This window comes from Colobus angolensis, unplaced genomic scaffold (genome assembly GCF_000951035.1).
Source record: "Colobus angolensis palliatus isolate OR3802 unplaced genomic scaffold, Cang.pa_1.0 Scaffold524, whole genome shotgun sequence".
Classification (NCBI taxonomy): Eukaryota; Metazoa; Chordata; class Mammalia; order Primates; family Cercopithecidae; genus Colobus; species Colobus angolensis.
The window spans coordinates 316,688-338,318 of NW_012118755.1; the positions used below are offsets into that span (position 1 = coordinate 316,688).

The 21,631-nt window shown below is 40.5% G+C and overlaps 1 protein-coding gene across 1 annotated transcript in view; it reads right to left on the reverse strand.

The window, feature by feature from the left end:
* LOC105525239 (zinc finger protein 33A-like) overlaps nucleotides 1-13,972 on the reverse strand; it is a 141,844-nt gene extending 127,872 nt beyond the window's left edge. Inside the window, 4 exon segments of the mRNA XM_011960775.1 lie at nucleotides 8,051-8,146; nucleotides 8,422-8,566; nucleotides 12,712-12,764; nucleotides 13,504-13,972. Coding sequence (XP_011816165.1) covers nucleotides 8,051-8,146; nucleotides 8,422-8,566; nucleotides 12,712-12,720 — 250 coding nt within the window. The 5' untranslated portion in view covers nucleotides 12,721-12,764; nucleotides 13,504-13,972.
* Nucleotides 13,973-21,631: the final 7,659 nt, after the last annotated feature.

Sequence of the window (21,631 nt, forward strand, 5' to 3'; positions counted from 1 at the left end):
CAACATTGTGAGCGCAATGCCACTTAAAACCTGTTAAAATGAAAAATTTCATGTTACATATATTTTGCCACACACAAAACAAGGTTGCTCCAGCATCATTTGCTGAATAACTGACTGAATTTCTTTTGCATTTGTGTCAACAGTTTGTCAAATGTCTTAGCTTCGGCTGCCATAACAAAATACCACAGACTGTGTGGCTTAAACAACAGAAGTTTATTTCCTCACGGTTCTGAATGCTGGAAGTCTGAGATCAGGATGCCAGTATGGCCAGGGCCTGGTGAGGGCCTCTTCCCAGCTTACAGACGGCCACAGTATGTTCACATCGCCTTTCCTCTATGCACATGGAGAGCGACCAAGCTCACTTACTCTTCCTATAAGGCACTAACCTCATCTTGAGGGCCCCACCCTCATGACCTACTGTAACCCTAATTACCTCCCAAGGGCTCCATATCTCCAAACACCACCACACTGGGGGTGAGGGCTCCAACATACGAATTTTGGGGAGATGTGAACATGTAGTCTATAACAGCATAATCAATATTGAGGTTTTCTATTCTTTTCCATTGTTCTATGTGTATGTTCTACTAATGTGTATATTCTACCAACATCCTGTCCCCTTAATTATTATAGCCATTAATATATACATACAGTAGTCACTCCTTATCCAAGGGGGATACATTCCAAGACACCCAGTGGAAGCCTGAAACCTCAGATAGTATTGAGCCCTACAAATACTATGTTTTTTTTCCTAAATATACCAACCTATGATAAAGTTTAATTTATAAATTAGGGACAGGGAGAAATTAACAACATCATAAAAGAGAAAAGTTGTAACAATATGCTAGCATCACTAGTCTTGCTCTTTAGGGCCATTATTAAGTAAAATAAGGGTTACCTGAACACATATCGTGACAGTAAATAATCAAGACAGTTACTAAGTAATTAACTCATGGGTAGCATATACAGCCTGAGTATGCTGGACACAGGGTTGACTCATGTCCTGGGACAGTGCAAAATTTCATCATGCTACTCACAGTAGTATGCAATTTAAACTTAGGAATTATTTATTTCTGAAGTTTCCTATTTAATATTTTTGAACCACAGTTGGCCTCAGGTAACTGAAACTGCAGAAAGGAAAACCACAGAAAAGGGGAGACTAATGTAATAAGCCTTAACACCGGATACAGTAATTCCTACTATTCTTTTTCTCAAAACTTTTGAGAAAAATTTTCTCAAAATTGTTTCAACTGTTTATGACTTTGACTGTTTATAAAAATTTTGGAATAAGTTTATTTAAAGCTGAGAAAAACCTTACTGGAATCTTGACAGGAATGCCATTAAACCTACAGATAAATTTGGAAAGAAATGGCATACTTACTAAGTTGAGTTTTCCAACCTATCAAGAGACCATGTGTCTCCATTTCTTTCATTTCTTTCATCAGCATTTTGTAATTTTCGACACAAAAGTCCTACACATATTTTGTTCAATTTATACCAAAGTATATAATTTCCTATGGAATAAGTGGTATTATGTTTTTAATTTAGATTTCCATATGTTCGTTGTTAGTGGAGAGAAATTGATTATATGTGTTCATCTTGGACCCTGAAACTTTTTGGAAATCATTCATTCATTCTGGGAGGTTTTCATTTTTTGTTGTTGTTGTTGTTTTTGAGACAGAGTTTTGCTCCTGTTGCCCAGGCTGGCGTGCAATGGCATGATCTCAGCTCACCGCAACCTCCGCCTCCCAGGTTCAAGCGATTCTCCTGCCTCTTGAGTAGCTGGGATTACAGGTATGCACCACCACACCCAGCTAATTTTGTATTTTTAACAGAGACAAGGTTTCTTCATATTGGTCAGGCTGCTCTTCGACTCCTGACCTCAGATGATCCACCCACCTCAGCCTCCCAAAGTGCTGGGATTACTGGCATGACCCACTGTACCTGGCCTGAAGTTTTTATTTTCTAAGATTCCTTATAATATTCTACATATACAATCATGTCGTATGTAAATATAAAGTTTTATTTCTTCTCTATGTGTATGACTTCTATTTCATTTTCTTGCTTCATTGTGCTTAATAGAAGTTACAGTACTATAATGAGTAAGAGTGGCAAGAGCAAACATCCTTGCCTTGTTCCCAGTTTTACAGGGAAAGCATTCATCTTACCAGCAAATATATTTGCTATAGATATTTTGTGCATGTTCATTCATCAAATTGAGGAAGATCCTCTCAATGTCTAGTATGGAGAGTTTTTATCATGGATGGATATTGCATTTTGTCAAATGCTTTCTCTGTATTAACTGATGTTACATAATTTTTCTTCTTTAGCCTATGGTGGGTTAATCACACTGATTGATTTCTGAATGTTAAACCAGCCTTGCTTACATAACTCAAGTAAATCTCACTTGGTTATGGTGTATACTTTTTACATGACTCTTTTCTATTTGCTAGTATTTTGTTAAAGATTTTTGCTACAAAATTTATGGGAGGCATAGGTCTGTAGTTTTATAATTTTTGTACTGCCTGTATGGTTTTGGCATCAAAATAATTTTTTAAATGTGTTAAGAAGTGTTCTCTCTTGGCTGGGTGCGGTGGCTCACACCTGTAATCCCAGCACTTTGGGAGGCCGAGGTGAGTGGATCACGAGGTCAGGAGTTTGAGCCTGGCCAATACAGTGAAACCCCGTCTCTAGTAAAAATACAAAAATTAGCCAAGCATGGTGGCATGCGCCTGTAGTCCCAGCTACTCAGGAGGCTAAGGCAGGAGAATCACTTGAACCCGGGAGCCAGAGGTTGCAGTGAGCCGAGATTACACCACTGTACTCTAGCCTGGGTGACTGAGCAAGACTCCATCTCAATAAGTAGGTAAATAAATAAATATTCCCGCTTCTATTTTCTGAGAATATTGTGTAAAATCACCATTAATTCTTGTGTAAATGTTGGGTAGAATTCTCTAGTGAGGACTACAACTCTCTTGTATTCGGAAATTGGTTTTTTGGAGATTTTTATTTAAAATTTAAATTCTTTGATTCAAATTATGTCAACTTTTATGAAAACCTATGGGTCATTCAAATTATCTGTATCACCCTGATTGAGTTGTAATAGTTTGTAGTTTCTGAAGAACTGGTACATTTCTTCTATGTTGTCATTTTTTTGGGGGGGCACAGGGGCAGAGTTTTGCTCTGCTGCCCAGGCTAGAGTGCAATGGCACAATCTCAGCTCACTGCAACCTCCCACTCCCTGGGTTCAAGCCATTCTCCTACCTCAGCCTCCTGAGTAGCTGGGACTACATGCATGCACCACCACACCAGGCTAATTTTTGTATTTTTAGTAGAGACAGAGTTTCACCACGTTGGCCAGGGTGGTCGCAAACTCCTGACCTCAGGTGATCCACCCACCTTGGCCTCCCCAAGTGCTGGGTAACAGGCATGAGCCACCACACCTGGCCTATGTTGTCATATTTATGAGCATAAAGTTGTTGACAAGATTCATTTATTATACTGTTAAATGGATGGCGGATTGATATTCCCTGTTTCATTCCAGATATTGATGATTTGTCATCTCATTTTATATTTTTAATCAATATTGCTAGACGTTTATCAATTTTATTGATTTTTTCCAAAAAAACCCTAAGTTTCATTAGTTTTCTCTACTTTTTCATATTTTCAATTTTACTGATTTCTGCTTCCAGTATTATTTTCTTCCTTCTACTGAACAGAGGTTTTATTTTGCTCTTTGCTAGTTCCTTAACATAGAAAGTCAATTATGGGTTTGCGACCTATTCTCTTTAATGTTAGCATTTAGTGCTATACATTTCTCTACCAGCACTGCTTTAGCTACCTCCCACAAATATTGATATGGTATGGTCTCATTTTCATTAAGTCTATGCGCTTCTACTATTGAATTTGAGGCCTCTTCTTCACTCCAGGCTTTATTTATTTAAACTCTGATGTTTAATTTCTAAATGATTAAATATTTTCCTATTGTCATTCTATTACTGATTTGTAGTTTGGTTTCATTATGGCCAGAAAACATACATACTCAGAATGATTTCAATTCTTTTAAATCTGCCAAGGCTTATCTATGGCCCAGGATATGGTCTATCTTTCTGAATATTTCATGGACACTTGAGAAAAAAATTGTATTTTGCTGTTGTTGGGCACTATTCTTTTTTTTTTTGAGACATATTCTCATCCTGTAACCTAAGCTTTGTAACACAATCTTGGCTCACTGCAACCTTCGCCTCCCGGTTCAAGCAATTCTCCTGCCTTGGCTTCCTAAGTAGCTGGGACTACAGGCATGCGCCACTATGCTTGGCTAATTTTTGTATTTTTAGTAGAGACAGGGTTTCACCATGTTATCCAGACTACTCTTGAACTCCTGACCTCAAGCAATCCACCCACCTCGGCTTCCCAAAGTGCTGGGATTACAGGTGTGAGCCACCACACCCGGCCTTGCTGAGCACTATTCTACAATGTTGCTTCAGTCCTGTTGGCTGATGTTGCTGTCCTGTTCTTCTATATCTGCCAGTAATCATGGCTAGTAATTCTACCGATTGCTAAGAATGAATTTTCCAACTACAATTTAAAATGTGCTTTTCTCTTTTCAGCTCAGTTTTGTTTTGTGTACTTTGAGGTTTGCTAGAGACACATTTAGGATCGTTGCATTTTTGTTGGATTGATCCTTTTATCATTACATAATGTTCTTTCTGTCTAATAATTTTCTTTGTTCTGGAGTCTACTGTATTTGATATTAATAGTGTCACTCTTTGTTTTGATTAATGTTTGTACAGTTTATCTTTTTATATACTTTATCAACCTATGTTGTTCACTATGTTATGAGTTTCCTAAGAAAACATTTTTAGGATGGGTGGAACAAGATGGTGGAATAGAGAACGCCACCAATCATACCCACTCCCCTGCAGGAAGACTAAAATTGACAACTATCTACACAAAAGAAGCAGTTTCACAGAAGAGTCACGTGAGCACTTACAGAGTATAGTTTTCACTTCATATGGCTGAAACAGAACAGTTTGGAAGTTCCTGAAAAAACTAAAAATAGAGCTATCATATGATCCAGCAATCCCACTCCTAGGTATATACCCAAAAGAAAAGAAATCAGTACATCAATGAGATATCTCCGCTCCTATGTTTACCGCAGCACTGTTCACAACAGCTAAGATCTGCTAAGTGTCCACAGCAGCTAAGTGTCCATTCACAGATAAACAGATAAGGAAAATGTGGTACATATACACAATGGAGTACCATTCAGCCATAAAAAAAGAATGAGAGATCCTGTCATATGCAACAAAGTAGATGGAAATGGAGGCACAGAATGTTAATTTTGTATGACCTCATTTATTTGTAAAAGCTAAAAATCAACACAACTGAACTCGTGGAAGTGAGGTAGAAAGTAAAAGGATGGTTACCAGAGGCTGGGAAAGGTAGTGGGGTAGGGTGGGGGTAAGGTGAGGATGGTTAAAGGATACAAAAAAAGTTAGAAAGAATGAATAAGACCTAATATTTGCTAGCACAACAGGGTGACTATAGTCAAATTTAATTGTACATTTTAAAATGACTAAAAGAGTATAACTGGATTGTTTATAACACAGAAGATAAATACTCGTGGGAATAGACACCCAATTTACCCTAACGTGATTACCAGACATTGAATGCTTGTATCAAAACATCTCCTGTACTCCAAAAATATATACACCTACTATGTACTCACAAAAATTAAAAATTTTAGAATCATGTTTTATGTTTTTTCCACTCTGCCAATTTATATTTTAATTAGTGTACTTTGCTCATTTACATTTAAGGTAAATATTGCTCTGCTAGGCTGCTATTTGTTTTCTGTTTTCCATTCATCTGTTCCTTTTTCCTTATTTTCCTATTAGTTACCTAAATATTCCTTTAGATTCCATGTTGGTTTATTTACAGTATTTCTAAGTGTACCACATTTTATAGTTTTCTCAGTAGTTGTTCTAGGTATAAAAATGTACATATGTAACTTATCACACTCTATCAGGCATTTTACCACTTCAAGTTAAATGTATCAAGTTTCATTCTACTTAGGCCCCTTTACCCTCCCCACTTGTAAAATGTAATTGTCTTAAGTGTTTCCCCTACATACAGAGCATTTTGCTGCAACCATCAAAAATGATTCTAGAAACTCATAAGAAAAATATATTTATCCCTATTTTTGCCAACCTCCAATCTTCTTTCTTTCCTGCATTCCAAGCCTTCTTGTACTATTTCTGTTCTATTTAGAGAACTGCTAGTCAATTTTTAAAGGTAGGTTTGCTAGCAACATTTTCTCTTAGCTTCGCTAATGATGCCTCTAGTTCCCCTTTATTCATGAATATAGTTTCAAAAGATACAGATTTTTTATTTGATAGTGCTTTCCTCTCAGTACTTGAGAAAATATACTACTCCCTTCCAGCCACCACAGTTTCAGAAGAGAAACCCACCATCATTCCCTGTAGAGAATGTGTTGTTTCTCTCTGGTTACTTTGAAAATTTTTGTCTTTAGTTTTCAAAAATTTAATTACAGTGTGAGTTTGCCATGGACTTAACTTATTTGATGTTACTTCAGACTCAGGAATGTGTAGTTTTATATCTTTTGCTAAATTTGAGAAGGTCCAGCCATTACTTCTTCAAATACTTTAAACACCTCTTTCCCTTCCTTCTGATGTTACAAATGTTAGTTCTTTTGTTATTGCCCCACTTTCCAAATACTGAGAATCAAACCTCATCCCATTCCCTCCTGCCTTCTGGCTTTGTCTAAGCTACCACAATCATTCATAAGAAAAATTACCACAGGCCTTTAATGCGCTCTCTATGCCCTATGCCATGCCCAATATTTCCTCTAAGGAGGTGAGAAAGATCTTATAGAAATATAAATCAGATGTTGCTCATCTGCTGAAAATCCACCACTAAATTAAAAATAAAATTAACTGAGTAAGGCTTATGATAGGCTCACCTTTGGACTCCAGCTGCCTCCAATCAACCCCTCCCTTCAGCCACTGTGACTTTTTGGTTATTCCTGAAAACCACCAAGCACATTCCTGTCCAAGGCTAGAAGCTGCAACTACCCCTGCTGAAAAGGGGCAGAATCCTCATGTCTCACATAGCCATTTCATTCAAGTTTCTGCTCTAATGTTGACCTCATTAAGGCTTCCCCTGACTGTTTCTTAAAGTACCACATTCAGCCAATCTAACTTCCTTTAATTTCTATCAGTGTCTTCAAAACCACAGAACATTTAATATACATATACATATAAGTATACATAATATACTTAGAGACATAACATTTTATTTTTTTTTTATATTTATGTACGTATTTTTGAGAGACAGTCTCGCTCTGTCTCCCAGGCTGGAGTGCAGTGGCGCAATCTCAGCTCACTGCAACCTCTGCCTCCTGGGTTCAAGTGATTCTCCTGCCTCAGCCTCCCAAGTAGCTGGGATTACAGACACCTGCCATCACGTCCAGCTAATTGTGTATTTTTAGTAGAGACAGGGTTTCTCCGTGTTGGCCAGGCTGTTCTCGAACTCCTGACCTCAAGTGATCTGCCTGCCTTGACCTGCGCTGGGATTACAGGTGTGAACTACCACGCCCGGCCTAATGTTTTTCATCATTATATTCTCAGCACACAGCAAGTACTCAAAAATTATTTGTTGAATTTAAAAATGAGTGTATAAAAAATTCTGACAACAGAATAAACACAAAACAATGGAGGTAAGGTGGGACACTGAAAGTGCTTTAAGAAAAATGATAACCAAGAAAAACAACAGTAAAGTTGAGGTGGGCAAAGACTCAACTATTGACAGGTGTAAGAATAGTAAACATTCAAAAAAATGATTCAAAAAGGAGGAATTTTGTGAGTAGTGTCTGGAGGTTTGATTTAGGTATTCTCCATCACTTCCACAGGTTAGGACCCCTATGGAGATGTTCTTGAAAAATGTCCCAAAGTTGCCAATCCCTGAATTGGAAACTACTTGGAAACAACAAATCCCCTGATGTGAATCTGTGCAGTACATATTAACTCACCTGGAAACTTCTGGCTTGGGAATTCTTCCTCCAGTCTCCATGGCTCTTCTCCTTGTTCCAGCCTGAAGATCACCTCTGGTTTGTGAACACAATACCCTGTTAACAGGAAATAATTTAGGATTTGGACCAAGCAGTCTAGACCTCAGGCCTTTGAAGCAAGAAGAAGCTTCTGGGGCTGCTTCAAGTTGCCAGGGGAACATTTTCACTGGAGAGGTGAACACAAGTATCTTCTGGTGCTCAAAGGTGATCAATCAACTTTGACTCCTGAAGCCTAACTTTAAATATCATTAAACTATACAGACTGCCCATATGCTTCATAATCAAAAGAATAAACAAATGCTATTTAGAATGATACAGTGAACAGACCTTACCCACTGAGACAAGGTTGCTGTAGTTCTCCAGCATCACATCTCTATACAGAGCCCTCTGACTAGGGTCCAGGTGCTGCCACTCCTCCTGGGTGAAGCCCACAGTCACATCTTTAAATGATACTGACCCCTGGAACTTCTGTTCTACCTGAAATGTTCAGAATTAGGTGGCATGAAAAAAGAAGTATGGGCTAATCCTTACCATGATTATTATTCACAGAATATTTGTTTTGCTTTGTACTTTTAGGGAAAAAAAGAAATCGTTACAGAAATATTCTGCCATTAATGCATTAAGATATTAATTCATGCAAAAGAAATCATCAAGTTCCTACAATGTACCTGGAACTATCATCACTGCTGGAAATACTAAGATTAATAAAAATCTTCCTGTGTTCAACGAACACACAGAGTGATAAGAAAATATATGTGGTAACATGTTACAAGTACTAAGGTGAAAGTACAAATACAATAGACTAATATTAGGAGCAAAGTTAGCTCTGTTTTGAGCTTAACTGAGGAAGTACAGCTCTTGGTTAAATTATGAAGAACATTCTGTTACGTTCTTCATAAGCATGGGGCCATGATACAAACAAAGGTGAGGGCCTCCAACACAATGCAGACATCAACAAAAGGGCAGACAGCACAGGAGATGGCCTGGTGCTATCTTGAGAAAAAAAGTCAAGGAAATGGGTTATAAAGTAATTTTAGACCAATGGTCTCCAAAGTATTTGATCATTTACCATTTTCAAGAATATTACTGAGAACTACAGATTTATATTTACAAATCACAGAAATAAATTGTCAGTACATTTATTATGAATTCCAATTTAATTCTCATTTGGATTTAAAAATGTAGAAAAAGAGCCTGACGTTTTCTTCATCACAATACACATTCTGGGTTCTAATCCTTTAATTCAGAGACAATAATAAGGATGTAGAGAAATTGGAAAGATTTTGGAAGTATTATACTTGAAACATCTGTGGAGTACATAGGAGAAGACATCCAATAGGATTGTTCTGGATATCCTCTAGGGTGCATCTTTTAGGGATCACTGCTGTGAAAAAGGGAGAGCCAAAGATGAGAAGTGAGCATATACTGAAATTGACCAGGTTTTGTTTACAGAACCAATTCTATTGAGAACGGCAAAGGATAAAACAACATTTACATAAACTACTGTAGAAGAAACCAGGATGCAAATAGGGCACAGATAATAGGAGACAGAGCAACAAAATGTGGTCACCAATTCATTAAGAAAAAAAATGTTTCCTCTGCCTATCCCCATGAACAGCTGCCCAGATACTAGGGCCACCATGTAAACCAGGAAAAGTTAGGGCAAAATAAGTGGGACACAGTACTCTAGCAAGAAATGTCCTAAATATATTAAATTTGAAGCACAGGCTTAGTGCCGTGGCTCACGCCTATAATCTCCGCACTTTGGGAGGCTGAGGCAGGTGGATCACCTGAGGTCAGGAGTCCCCATCTCTACTAAAAATACAAAACATTAGCCAGGTGTGGTGGCCAGCACCTGTAATCCCAGCTACTTAGAAGGCTGAGATAGGAGAAACCCTTTAACCTAGGAGGCAGATGTTGCAGTGAGCTAAGGTCGGCGCCATTGCACTCTAGCCCAGGTAACAAGAGCAAAACTCCAACTCAAAAAAAAAAAAATGAAGCATAATATGAAAATCAAGAATGAAACAAGGACTACAGAGACATTTATAATATAGTGGTGTTCAAAAACATCAAGAGAAAATCAGACGGTTTTCAGAAAACTGAAGAAAGAAAATAATCAAGAATGGAACTGGAGGCCAGGCACGGTGGCTCGCATCTGTAATTCTAGTACGTCAAGGCAGGCGGCTCACTTGAGGTCAGGAGTTCAAAACCAGCCTGGCCAACATGGTGAAACCCCGTCGCTACTAAAAATACAAAAACACTAGCCAGGCGTGGTGGTGGGTGCCTGTAATCTCAGTTCCTCGGGAGGCTAAGGCAGGAGAATCACTTGAACCCAGGAGGTGGAGGTTGCAGTGAGTTGAGATCACACCACTGCACTCCAGCCTGGGCGACACTGTCTCAAAAAAAAGGTGAGTAATTCTTCCCAAATTTATATATAGGTTCAATTCAACCCCAAAGAAAGTCTCAGCAAGTTATTTTATGAATACTAACAACATTTGTATGGAAATGCAAGGAACTAGGAAGAGCCAGGATATTGCTGAAGAAAAAAATGTGTTAAACCCGCTAGTAGACACTAAGATATTTCACCAAATGTGGTACTGGCACAACCAACCAACAGAACATAGTCCAAAAAACACACAGACATATATGAACACATAATTGATGACAAATATCACAATGTAAAACAGTGGGGAAAGGATGGTGTTTTCAAAAATAATTCTACATTAACCGTATGAAAAAAGGAATCTGACATCTATCTCATACAAAAGTAGACACTCATTCCAATGAAAGAGACGTAAATGTGAATGCCAAAACAATAAATACTTTAAAAGATAACAAAAGAGATTATCTTCATGACCTCAAAGCAGGAAAAGTCATCTGAAATAGTACACAACACCAACAAATAAACTTAATAAACTAATCTAGAGATTGGTAAACTTCTTCTGTAAAAACTCAGACATTAAATATTTGGCCAGTCACCGTGGCTCACACCTGTAATCCCAGCACTTTGGGAGGCCAAGGCAGGTGGATCACGAGGACAGGAGTTCAAGACCAGCCTGGCGAAGTGAAACCCCGTTTCTACTAACATACAAAATTAGCCAGGTGTGATGGCACGTGCCTGTAATTTCAGCTACTTGGGAGACTTAGCCAGGAGAATCCCTTGGGCCCTGAAGGCAGAGGCTACAGTGAGCCAAGATCGCATCACTGCACTCTAGCCTGGGTGACAGAGTGAGATTCTCTCCAAAAAAAAAAAAAAAAAAAAAAAAATTCAGACATCATTAAATTTGGGGCTTTGCAGGCCAAAAGGTTCCTGTCACAACTACTCAACTCTCCTACTGAAAGCACAGATTAAATGGAAATGAGTGAATGAGCAGGGAGGTGTCGGGATTGTGAGGGGGACAAGATGGCAGCTTCAGGAGTGCTGGCAATGTTTGTTTTGACCTATGTATTCATTATTTGCACCATGGATTTGTAATAATTTATTAAGTTCTATATTTAAAATTTAAGGGGTTTTCTATCTATCTGCTACACATGTAGAAATAAGATTCATTAAAAATTAAAATACGTAATCCTAGCACTTTGGGAGGCCGAGGTGGGTGGATCACGAGGTCAGCAGACTGAGACCAGCCTGGCCAACACGGTGAAACCCTGTCTCTACTAAAAATACAAAAATTAGCTGGGCATGGTGGCGCGTGCCTGTAATCCCAGCTACTCGGGAAGCTGAGGCAAGAGAATCGCTTGAACCTGGAGGCAGAAGTTCCAGTGAGTCAAGATTGCACCACTGTACTCCAGCCTGGCAATCGAGTGAGACTCTGTCTCGATAAAATAAATAAATAAATAAATAAAAATTAAAATACATTTTAATTTATTGATCAAAAAAATTGAACTACATCCAAAAGAAAATTGGAACCTGTGTAAAATAAAAATTAAGAAAGCAGTTTGACTCAATAGGCTGCACTCATTTCAGGGTTATCACTGGAAGGTTATTCACTATAGGTTCCTATGTTATAACCAAAAAAGGTATCTGCCAGGAAGTCTTTGTGTCTTTAGAGGAGTCAGTCTGTCTGTATCCAGTGTCTTCCTTTCTGCCATGGTTGTTGAAAACATAAGAAACATATGAGGCTCAACTTATTGACTCGAACTGGGCCCTGCTATTGATCTGTTACTTTATATTTTCTGGGAAGTTTAATTTTTATCTATTACTTATTTCTCATCTTAACATATTGACTCTTGGCCAGGCACAGTGGCTCACGCTTGTAATCCCAGCACTTTGGGAGGCCAAGGCGGGCAGACTGACTGAGCTCAGGAGTTCGCGACCAGCCTGGGCAACATGGTGAAACCCCGTCTCTATTAAAGTGCAAAAAATTAGCCACGCGTGGCGGCGTGAGCCGGCAGCTCCAACTATTCGGGAGGCTGACGCAGGAGAATTGCTTGAACGCAGGAGGCAGAGGTTGCAGTGAATCAAGATGGAGACACTGTACTCCACCCTGGGTAACAGAGCGAGACTCCATCTCACACACACAAGAAAACAAAAAAAAAACAAAAAAAATCACCATATTGACTCTTACAAATTTCACAAAGTCCACTGTAAAATAAAGTAGGGAATTAAATAAACAACTTACCTTGTTCATTTTGTTCCGTTCTTGGAAAGACGGAGACAACTCTGAAGATACAGCTAAGTCAGAAAAAGAGGAATGGGATCATGAAAGATTTGGCCCGCCTGGCAACCCCCTGATTATTCTGCCCTAAGAAGCCATACACACCCACTAGGTAAAATGCTCCCTCTGGAAGAATATCAATGTCCTCTGACACTCTGGAATAGGCGGTAGAAATGGTGAAAGACCACCCTAACATAACTCCAACATAATTATGCAGCTCTTGGGCACAATATTTTTCACTGGGTGAAAGTAAATATTTGCTTCCTAAGGATTTCAATCTCCCTCGGTGTTCACAAAAAAATGTATAATGATAATATTGGCCAAACAAGTTAACAATATATTTAATGAAGGAACATTAACACTAAAACCATGTAAAAAATAGGACTAAGCTATTGATTTTCCCAGTAATGTTAACCTCTGGTGAGTGACTCCACAGAAAGCCATAAGCAGCAGTGCTTCAAAGAAAAAAATTTAATTTCTTCATCTAACTTTGTTGCTATTTCTCAAAGGGATATTTTAAACTTGCTTTGACGTGTATGGAAAAGTAGACTACTGGCTTAGGGGTCAGATGTGACTTAGTCTTCCCTACTAACTGTGATCCTGAACAAGTCAATAATCTTGACAAACAAAAAAAACAAAAAAAAATATTTTTCTTCTAACAAATGAGGCAAAATTAGGTTTTGTTTGTTTTTTTTTCCAAGACAGCGTTTCGCTCTTGGTGCCCAGTCTGGAGTGCAATGGTGCGTTCTTGGCTACCTGCAACCTCCGCCTCCCGGGTTCAAGCAATTCTCCGCCTCACTAGCTGGGATTACAGGTATGCGCTACCACGCACGACTACTTTTTGTATTTTTCGTAGAGACAGGCTTTCACCATGTTGGTCAGGATGGTCTCGAATTTCTGACCTCAGGTCATCCACCCGCCTCGGCCTCCCAAAGTGCCGGGATTACAGGCGAGAGCCACCGCGCCAAACCAAAATTAGGTAATTCTTGAAGATCTTTCCTAAGTGCAAGACCAAGTCAGGACAGAGGAACAGCAAATACCAAGATGCAGTGATAGACCTGACTGGAGGGCAGTTCGGAATCTAAAGAGGATGAATGCAGAACGTGGAACGGAGTCGGTCGGTGGGGCGGGCCACTGCACTCGCCCTTCCCCGCTCAGGTACGGGCGCACCCTAGCACACCCGCTCCCGCTTGACCAAAGAACTGCTCCTCCCGCAACGCTCAGCGCACTGACCAGGCAAGCGCACATGCCCTCCTCTGCGGCCCCTAGAAACGGGGGCGACACACGCGGTGTAGCCCGCTCTGGACAGAGACTGCGCCTTTAAGGAACAGGCCTAGCGTCCTAACAGACATGGTGCAGCCCTGCCGTCCCCGGCTTCCCCTGTGAGGTCCCTGGGGCTCCTCCCCGCCACCTGGCACCGGCCCCTGCCGCCCGCCCCCGGAGTCCCGCGGGGCCCCCTCGCCCTCCCTGCCCAACCCGCCCAGGCTTATCTCACTCTCTCATTGGGTTGCATTCGCCGTAGAAGAGCTGGTAGACCCTTGAAATCGCGCGACCGCCTCCCACGCAAAACCTGAGAAAAACAAAAAGAAAGGCGGAAACGCACAGGTAGACCGTGGACAAGGCATGCGCGCAGCTCGCGCGCAAAGCCTGACGGTGTTGGCGCCCAACCTGAAAACTATCTTTCCCGTGAGGCCCCGCGAGCAGCCCTTCGGGATTGGCTGATAGGTGCCCCGCTAGGCAGTGGGCAGATGCGGTTGGTGTTGGTGCAGGAGCTTCCTGCAGCCCTGGCTCCCAGGGCGCCCCAAAGGAGTGCACTGCAGGGGAGGTCTGTGTGCAGCGTGTGTGCAGTTTAGACAGAGGCGTCAAGAAAAGTTCAGCTGCGTGTCAGTTGCACTTTAAATGTTAGGAAGTAGATCTCATCGATACAAAAAGACTTGGACACTATCTGCGATTCTTTGGGAGCGGGAAAAAGGGGAGGTGCCACAGGAAAGCTACTTCATCAAAATCGTTAAAGCAGTAACGATTTTCTGACTGAGCTACAATAATCCGAAAGAAGAAAATAGATGTCACATATTATTTCCTCTGTGACATTAAAATTGCTTGACTAAATGGAAATACATTTAGTCCATCTGTACCTTTCTTAGGAAGACAAAATCCCTAAAAGAATATCAACAAATTTTTGAGTGTATTTTTTCTCTTTGATCTTTAGTGTATTGTGTACTTTACAAAAGCATTCTCAACTTTATCTGGAATAAGTAAAAACCTAAATAACACCCAGTATACGTTTTAAAAAGCAGGAAAAAATGCCTAAGAAATATCTATATCTATCTGTCTATATAATATTGCTCTATTCAACGTAGTTTGGCACCTGCTCCGTGGAAATAAGACACCATGATTAAGAGTATGCTTTAATGTGTAGTAAATACAGCATCTCAAAACAGTGAGAGAAAGAATGGAGTATTCCAAAGAGCATGTTATTCCGAGCAATTTGGAATATAGAGGTATACATAGATCACACATAATAAACTCTCACATGTATACAATACTTAAACATTTAAACCACTAAATGAGTATAAATTTTTGAAAAATGACAAGTGGGCCAGGCACAGTGGCCCACACCTGTAATCCCAGCAATTTGGGAAGCAGAGGCAAGAGGACCACTTGATCCTTGGAGTTCAAGACCAGCCTGGGCACTATAGTGGGACCCCTATCTCTACAAAAAATTAAAAATAACAGCCGGGCATGTAGGCAGGCGCCTGTGATCCCAGCTATTCAAGAAGCTGAGGTTGGATGATCACTTGAGCCCTGGGCTGCAGTAAGCCATCATGGCACCACTGTGCTACAGCCTGGGTGTCAAAGTGAGACCTTGTCCCAAAAAAAACAAAAAGGGATGTGATGCCAAAGACAGAAACTATAAATTTAATATCAGTTACCTTTTATAACACAGAAAAATAAGCAACTCCATTCCAGCAAAACTTTTTAAGTCTATTACAAGAATTGAAAGAAACGCAAATGTGGCTGGACGTGGTGGCTCACATTTGTAATCCCAGCACGTTGGGAGGCTGAGGCGGGCAGATTATGAGGTCAAGAGGTCGAGACTATCCTGTGCAACATGGTGAAACCCCTTCTGTACTAAAAATACAAAAATTAGGTGAGGCGTGGTGGTATGCACCTGTAGTCCCAGCTACTGGGGAGGCTGAGGCAGGAGAATTGCTTGAACCTGGAGGTGGAGGTTGCAGTGAGCCAAAATTGCACTACTGCACTCCAGCATGGTGACAGAGTGAGACTGCATCTCAAAAAAAAAAAAGTGCAAATATTTGAGTAAAAGTATGTGAAACATTTATTGAAATTTACATTTTTAAATTTATGCTTTATATACTGAAAAGTTCTTTATTTGGTGCATAATTTTATGAGCTTTGAAAATGCTTAGATTTGTGTAACCACCACCACACGCAAGATACAAAATTGTTTCATCTGTCAATAAAATTCCTCCATTCTACCTTTTTAAGTCAGATTCCCTCACCACTCTTAGCCTCTTGCAACCACTATTCTTTGGGCCTATATGTTTGCCTTTTTTAGAATATTATATAAATGGAATCATACACTATGTAGTCTTTGAATCTGGTATCTCTTAATACAATGCAATTGAAATCCTTCTGTGTTGTTTTGTGTACCAATACCTCTGTTTGTTTTTCCTGCTGTTAGAAACAAGTGCCTGGTACCACAGAGAAAACCAATGCATAGGCAGAAAATTCCTCAGCAAGGCAAATTTACTTCTGCAGAATGGTGCAGCTTGCACCAGTCACAATCACAAGAGTACACCGAGAGGGCTAGGGCAGGGGATGTTATCCCTGATACAGTTCCTAGCACTTCTGTGTCCCTTCTTCATTGGCTGGGGTTGGACCTCACAATCTAAGCTAACTCGATTGGCTAAGGTTTAAAATTGAATAGGGTCTATTAGGCAGGAAGGAAGGAGGACTGTCCATTACTAGGCAGGAAGGCATATCTGGACTTGTTTGGGCACGGCAAAGGCAGGAAGGTTGTTTACAGAACAAGTAGCTAGGAGACAAGGAAGTACAAGGAAGTTGGTCTTAAGCAACAAAGAACAGGGAACTAAAACTTTTTGAAGAGGAGTATATCACCTCTGACATTGCTGACTCCTATTTCTTGGTATGGATTTACCAGTTTCCTTATCCATTCCCCAGTCCAGGGATATGCAAGTTGTTTCCAATTGGGGGAAATCATAAATAAATAAAATATTTTTAAGTTTAAGATTTGAAAAGATTGAAAAAAACACTAATATACATCTATAGTATGGGCTTGGGGAAATGTTTATTCCCAGTGTATTAGGATTCTCCAGAGAAACAGAACCAGTGTCAGGGAGTAAGGGGGAAAGACACATTGATGATGAGAAATTGGTTAACATGATTATGGAGGCTAAGAAGTCTCACAATCTGTCATTTGCAAGCTGGACATCCAGGAATGCTGGTGGTGTAATTCTGGTATGAGTCCAAAGGCCTGAGAACCAGGGAAGCCAATGGTGTAAATTCTAGTCCAAGGACAGGAGAGGATGAAATGAAATGTCTCAACTCAATAATGAGGCAGAAAATATGGGTTAATTCCTCCTTCCTCTGCCTTGTGTTCTATCCAGGCCCTCAGTGGATTGAGTGATGTCCATACACATGAGGACAGCAATCTGCTTTACTGAGTCCACTGATTCAAATGCTAATCTAATCTGTAAACACCCTCATAGATGCACCCATAAGTAATGTTTGATCTGGACACCCTATGACCAAGTCAAGTTTACCATCACAGCTATTCTTTTTTTTTCTTTTCTTTTCTTTTTTTTTTTTTTCTTTTTTTTTGAGACAGAGTTTCACTCTTGTTGCCTGGGCTGGAGTGCAGTGTCATGATCTTGGCTCACTGCAACCTCTGCCTCCCGGGTTCAAGTGAGTTTCCTGCCTCCACCTCCTGAGTAGCTGGGGTTACAGGCATGCGCCACCATGCCCGGCTAATTTTTTGTATTTTTACTAGAGATGGGGTTTATCCATGTTGTTCAGGCTGGTCTTGAACTCCCCACCTCAGATGACCCACCAGCCTCGGCTTGCCAAAGTGCTGGGATTACAGGCATGAGTCACCACACCTGGCCACAGCTATTCATTTTTATTGTGAATTTGATTAACTCTGATTTTTTGCCTCTCCTTTCTTCTTCTGCTTTTGTACCTTTTTCCCTATCCTCCCCTCCTCACTACCCCCTTACCCTGTAATGCCCATAATTCTACTCACTACTTCTGTGAGCCCCAATTTTTTTAGCTCCAAAGTATAAATGAAAATGTGCAGTAATTATCTTTCTGTGTCTGACTTATTTCACTTAATGACATCCAGGCCCATCCATGTTGTTGCAAATGACAGGATTTCATCTTTATAGCAGAATAATATTCCACTGTGTTTACATACCAGATTTTCTTTTTCCGTTCATCTGTTGGTAGACGTTTAGGTTGATATTATATCTTGGCTATAGTGAATAGTGCTGCTATAAATGCAGGAGTGCAGATATCCCTTTGAAATATGGATTTCCCTTCCTTTGGATATGTGTTCAGCAGTGTGATTGCTGGATTGTATGGTAGTTCTATTTTATTTTTTGAGAAACCGCCACATTGTTTTCTATAATAGTTGTACTAATTTTCATTCCCACCAACAATGTCTAAGAGTTCTCTTTTCTATGCATCCTTACCAGCACTTATTTTTTGTATTTTTTATAATAGACCTTCTAACTAGGGTAAGATAATGCCTCATTGTGATTTTGATTGGTGTTTCCCTGATGATTAGTGATGCTGGACATTGTTCATACATTTGTTAGCCATTTGTATGTATTCTTCTAAGAAATATCTATTCAGATCCTTTGCTCACATTTTAATCAGATTATTTGTTTTCATTTTTGTTTTTGCTGTCGAATTGTTTGAGTTATTTGTATATTCTGGATATTAGTCCCTTTTGGATAAATAGTTTGCAAGTATTCTCTACCGTTCTACAGGTTGTCTCTTCACTCTCATAATTGTTTCCTTTGCTGTGCAGCTTTTTAGTTTAATACAGTCCCATTTCTTTTTGTTGTTGTTGTCTGTGCTTTTATTTATTTATTTATTTATTTATTCATTTATTTATTTTGAGATAGGGTCTCACCCTGCTCCACAGGCTGAAGTGCAGTGGTGTGATTATAGCTCACTGCAACCTCTACCTCCTGGGCTCAAGTGATCCTTCTGCCTCAGCCTCCCGAGCAGCTGGGATTACAGACGCCCACCACCATGCCTGGCTAAATTTTATATCTTTAGTAGTGATGGGGTTTCACCATGTTGCCCAGGCTTGTCTCGAACTGCTATACTCAGGAATCTGCCCACCTCATCCTCCCAAAGTGCTAGGATTACAAGTGTGTGCCACTGTGCCTGGCCTGTCTGTGCTTTTTTTTTTAGATGGAATCTTGCTCTGTTGCCAGGTCGGAGTGGATTGGCACGAACTCGGATCACTGCAATCTCCACCTCCAAGGTTCAATCAATTCTCCTGCCTCAGCCTCCCTAGTAGCTGGGATTACAGGTATGCACCACCACACACAGCTAATTTGTGTGTGTGTGTGTGTGTGTGTGTGTGTATTTTTAGTAGAGACAGGGTTTCACCATGTTGGCCTGAATCTCCTGACCTCGTGATCCGCCCACCTCAGTCTCCCAAAGGGCTGGGAGTGAGTCACCATGCCTGGCCCTGTCTGTGCTTTTTTTGGAGGGGGGTGGGGTCAGAATGGAGCCTCGCTCAGTCGCCCAGGCTGGAGTGCAAAGGCCCAATCTCGGCTCACTGCAAGCTCCGCCTCCTGGGTTCACGCCATTCTCCTGCATCACCCTCCCGAGTAGCTGGAACTACGCCTGGCTAATTTTTTTGTATTTTTAGTAGAGACAGGGTTTCACCATGTTAACCAGGATGGTCTCAATCTGTTGACCTCGTGATCCACCTGTCTTGGCCTCCCAAAGTGCTGGGATTACAGGCATGAGCCACCACACCCAGCCTGTCTGTGCTTTTTGAGTCTTAGTCATAAAATTTTTGCCTAGACCAATGCCCTGAAGAGTTTTCTCTAGGTTTTCTTCTAGTATGTTTACAGTTTTGGTCTTATGTTTAAGTCTTTAATCCATTTTGAGTTGATTTTTGTATATGGTGACAGGTAGGGATCAAGTTTTGTTTTTCTGCAAATGGATATCCAGTTTTCCCAGCACAATTTATTGAACAGGGGGCCTTTTACACAATGTATGTTCTTGGCAAGAACCTCATTTTAATTAAACTTTAAAGGACTTTTAATATTGTAATTCCACTGATATGACTTTATAATAATAAAGTAAATTATTGTTGATATATGTGCAAGTATGTTTACATCAATCAGGGTTCAAATGGTAAAAGAGAGATCATTCAAGTATTACAACTGAGAGAATTTGATGAAGATTATTTAAAGCAGGTGTTTTAATGGTAAAAATGAACACTGAGCTAATACAGGATAACAATATTGGGTAGCAGCTACCTGTCTAGGGCTGGGAAACAATGGAAAAGATTAAGGTCCTCAGAACCCAGAAACTCACAAGAGTGGTCCTAGAGAGCTAGAATTAGACAGATAGTGGAGGCAGGGGCAGTGCCAGGATCACACTGGTACCTCAGGTATTCAGAGAAGAGCTTTGCAGAACTGGAATTCAGACCTTCAGAAGGGTGCTGTCCAGTTCCTACCTGGACTTTTAGAAAGGCATGTTGAGGCACATTGTGTTCACCTCTGAGAGTCCTTACTGTTCAGCTGGTGCTGGTAGCCAGAGTGGGATCAATGTGGAAAGTTCTGGGAGAGCTAAAAGAAGCTGATCAAAATGTCCTGGAATTAGATAGTGGTGATGGTTGTGCAACTTTGTGACTATAATTATTATTGAATTACACACTTTTAAGAGAGTAAATTTTGTATGTAAATTGTATCCCAATTTTACAAATACTTTTTTTTTGAGACGGAGTCTAACTCTGTCACTAGGCTGAAGCACAGTGGCATGATCTTGACTCCCTGCAACCTCCACTGAAGAAGGAATTCATGAATTTTACAAGTATAATCAAAGACCACCAAGAAATTTTTACTTTTTCCTTCAAAAGTTAAGTGTAGTGTAGCACCCACCCCCGTAGTCTAAGTTAGAGAAGAATACTAACTGCCTGTTTTTCCTTCTGTGCTCAGCAAGCCTTATCTGTACTTACCAGTTTTACATTCCTTGAGGCTCAGCGAGTTCCTGCGTCACCTCCCTAGCGCAGCTGCAAAGTTACAAGGTTGGTAAGCACATGTTACAGAAACATAGTTTCCCAAGAATGTGGAAAATGTAGTATAGATAAATGTAAAAGACTGGTCAACTGCCTTTGTTCTCACTTCTGTAAGTACACTTCCCACATCTCATAGCTCCCGGCCACTGACTGCTTAAAAGGTGGCTGCATTCTTTGTCTGGGCTCAGATTTTTCTGGACGCTAGTCCTACTGAGCCAGGTGATCACCTTAATAAAGGCTTTCCTGAATTCTATTTGGTCTCTCCCATCTCTGATTGTCCCATAACATATCTGGGGGCCTCTCTGGGATTGGAGATGGCAGGTTTCTGTCTCCTTTGCCTGTGGGCTAGAGACACAGGACACAGGAGATTTGGGACCCTTGGTGCCACTAGGTAAGACTTAGCCTAGAAGGAGAACGGCTCTCCCATGTATTGGAGCTTCCCCTGACAGCGCAAACGGAACCGACTCGGGAGTTGCAGGACAGTCACAGGAGCAGCGTGCAAGCAGACTGCTGAACCTCAGAAGGTTGGGCCCTGGAAAAGCCCATCCCATAAGGACGGAAGGGGAGCTTG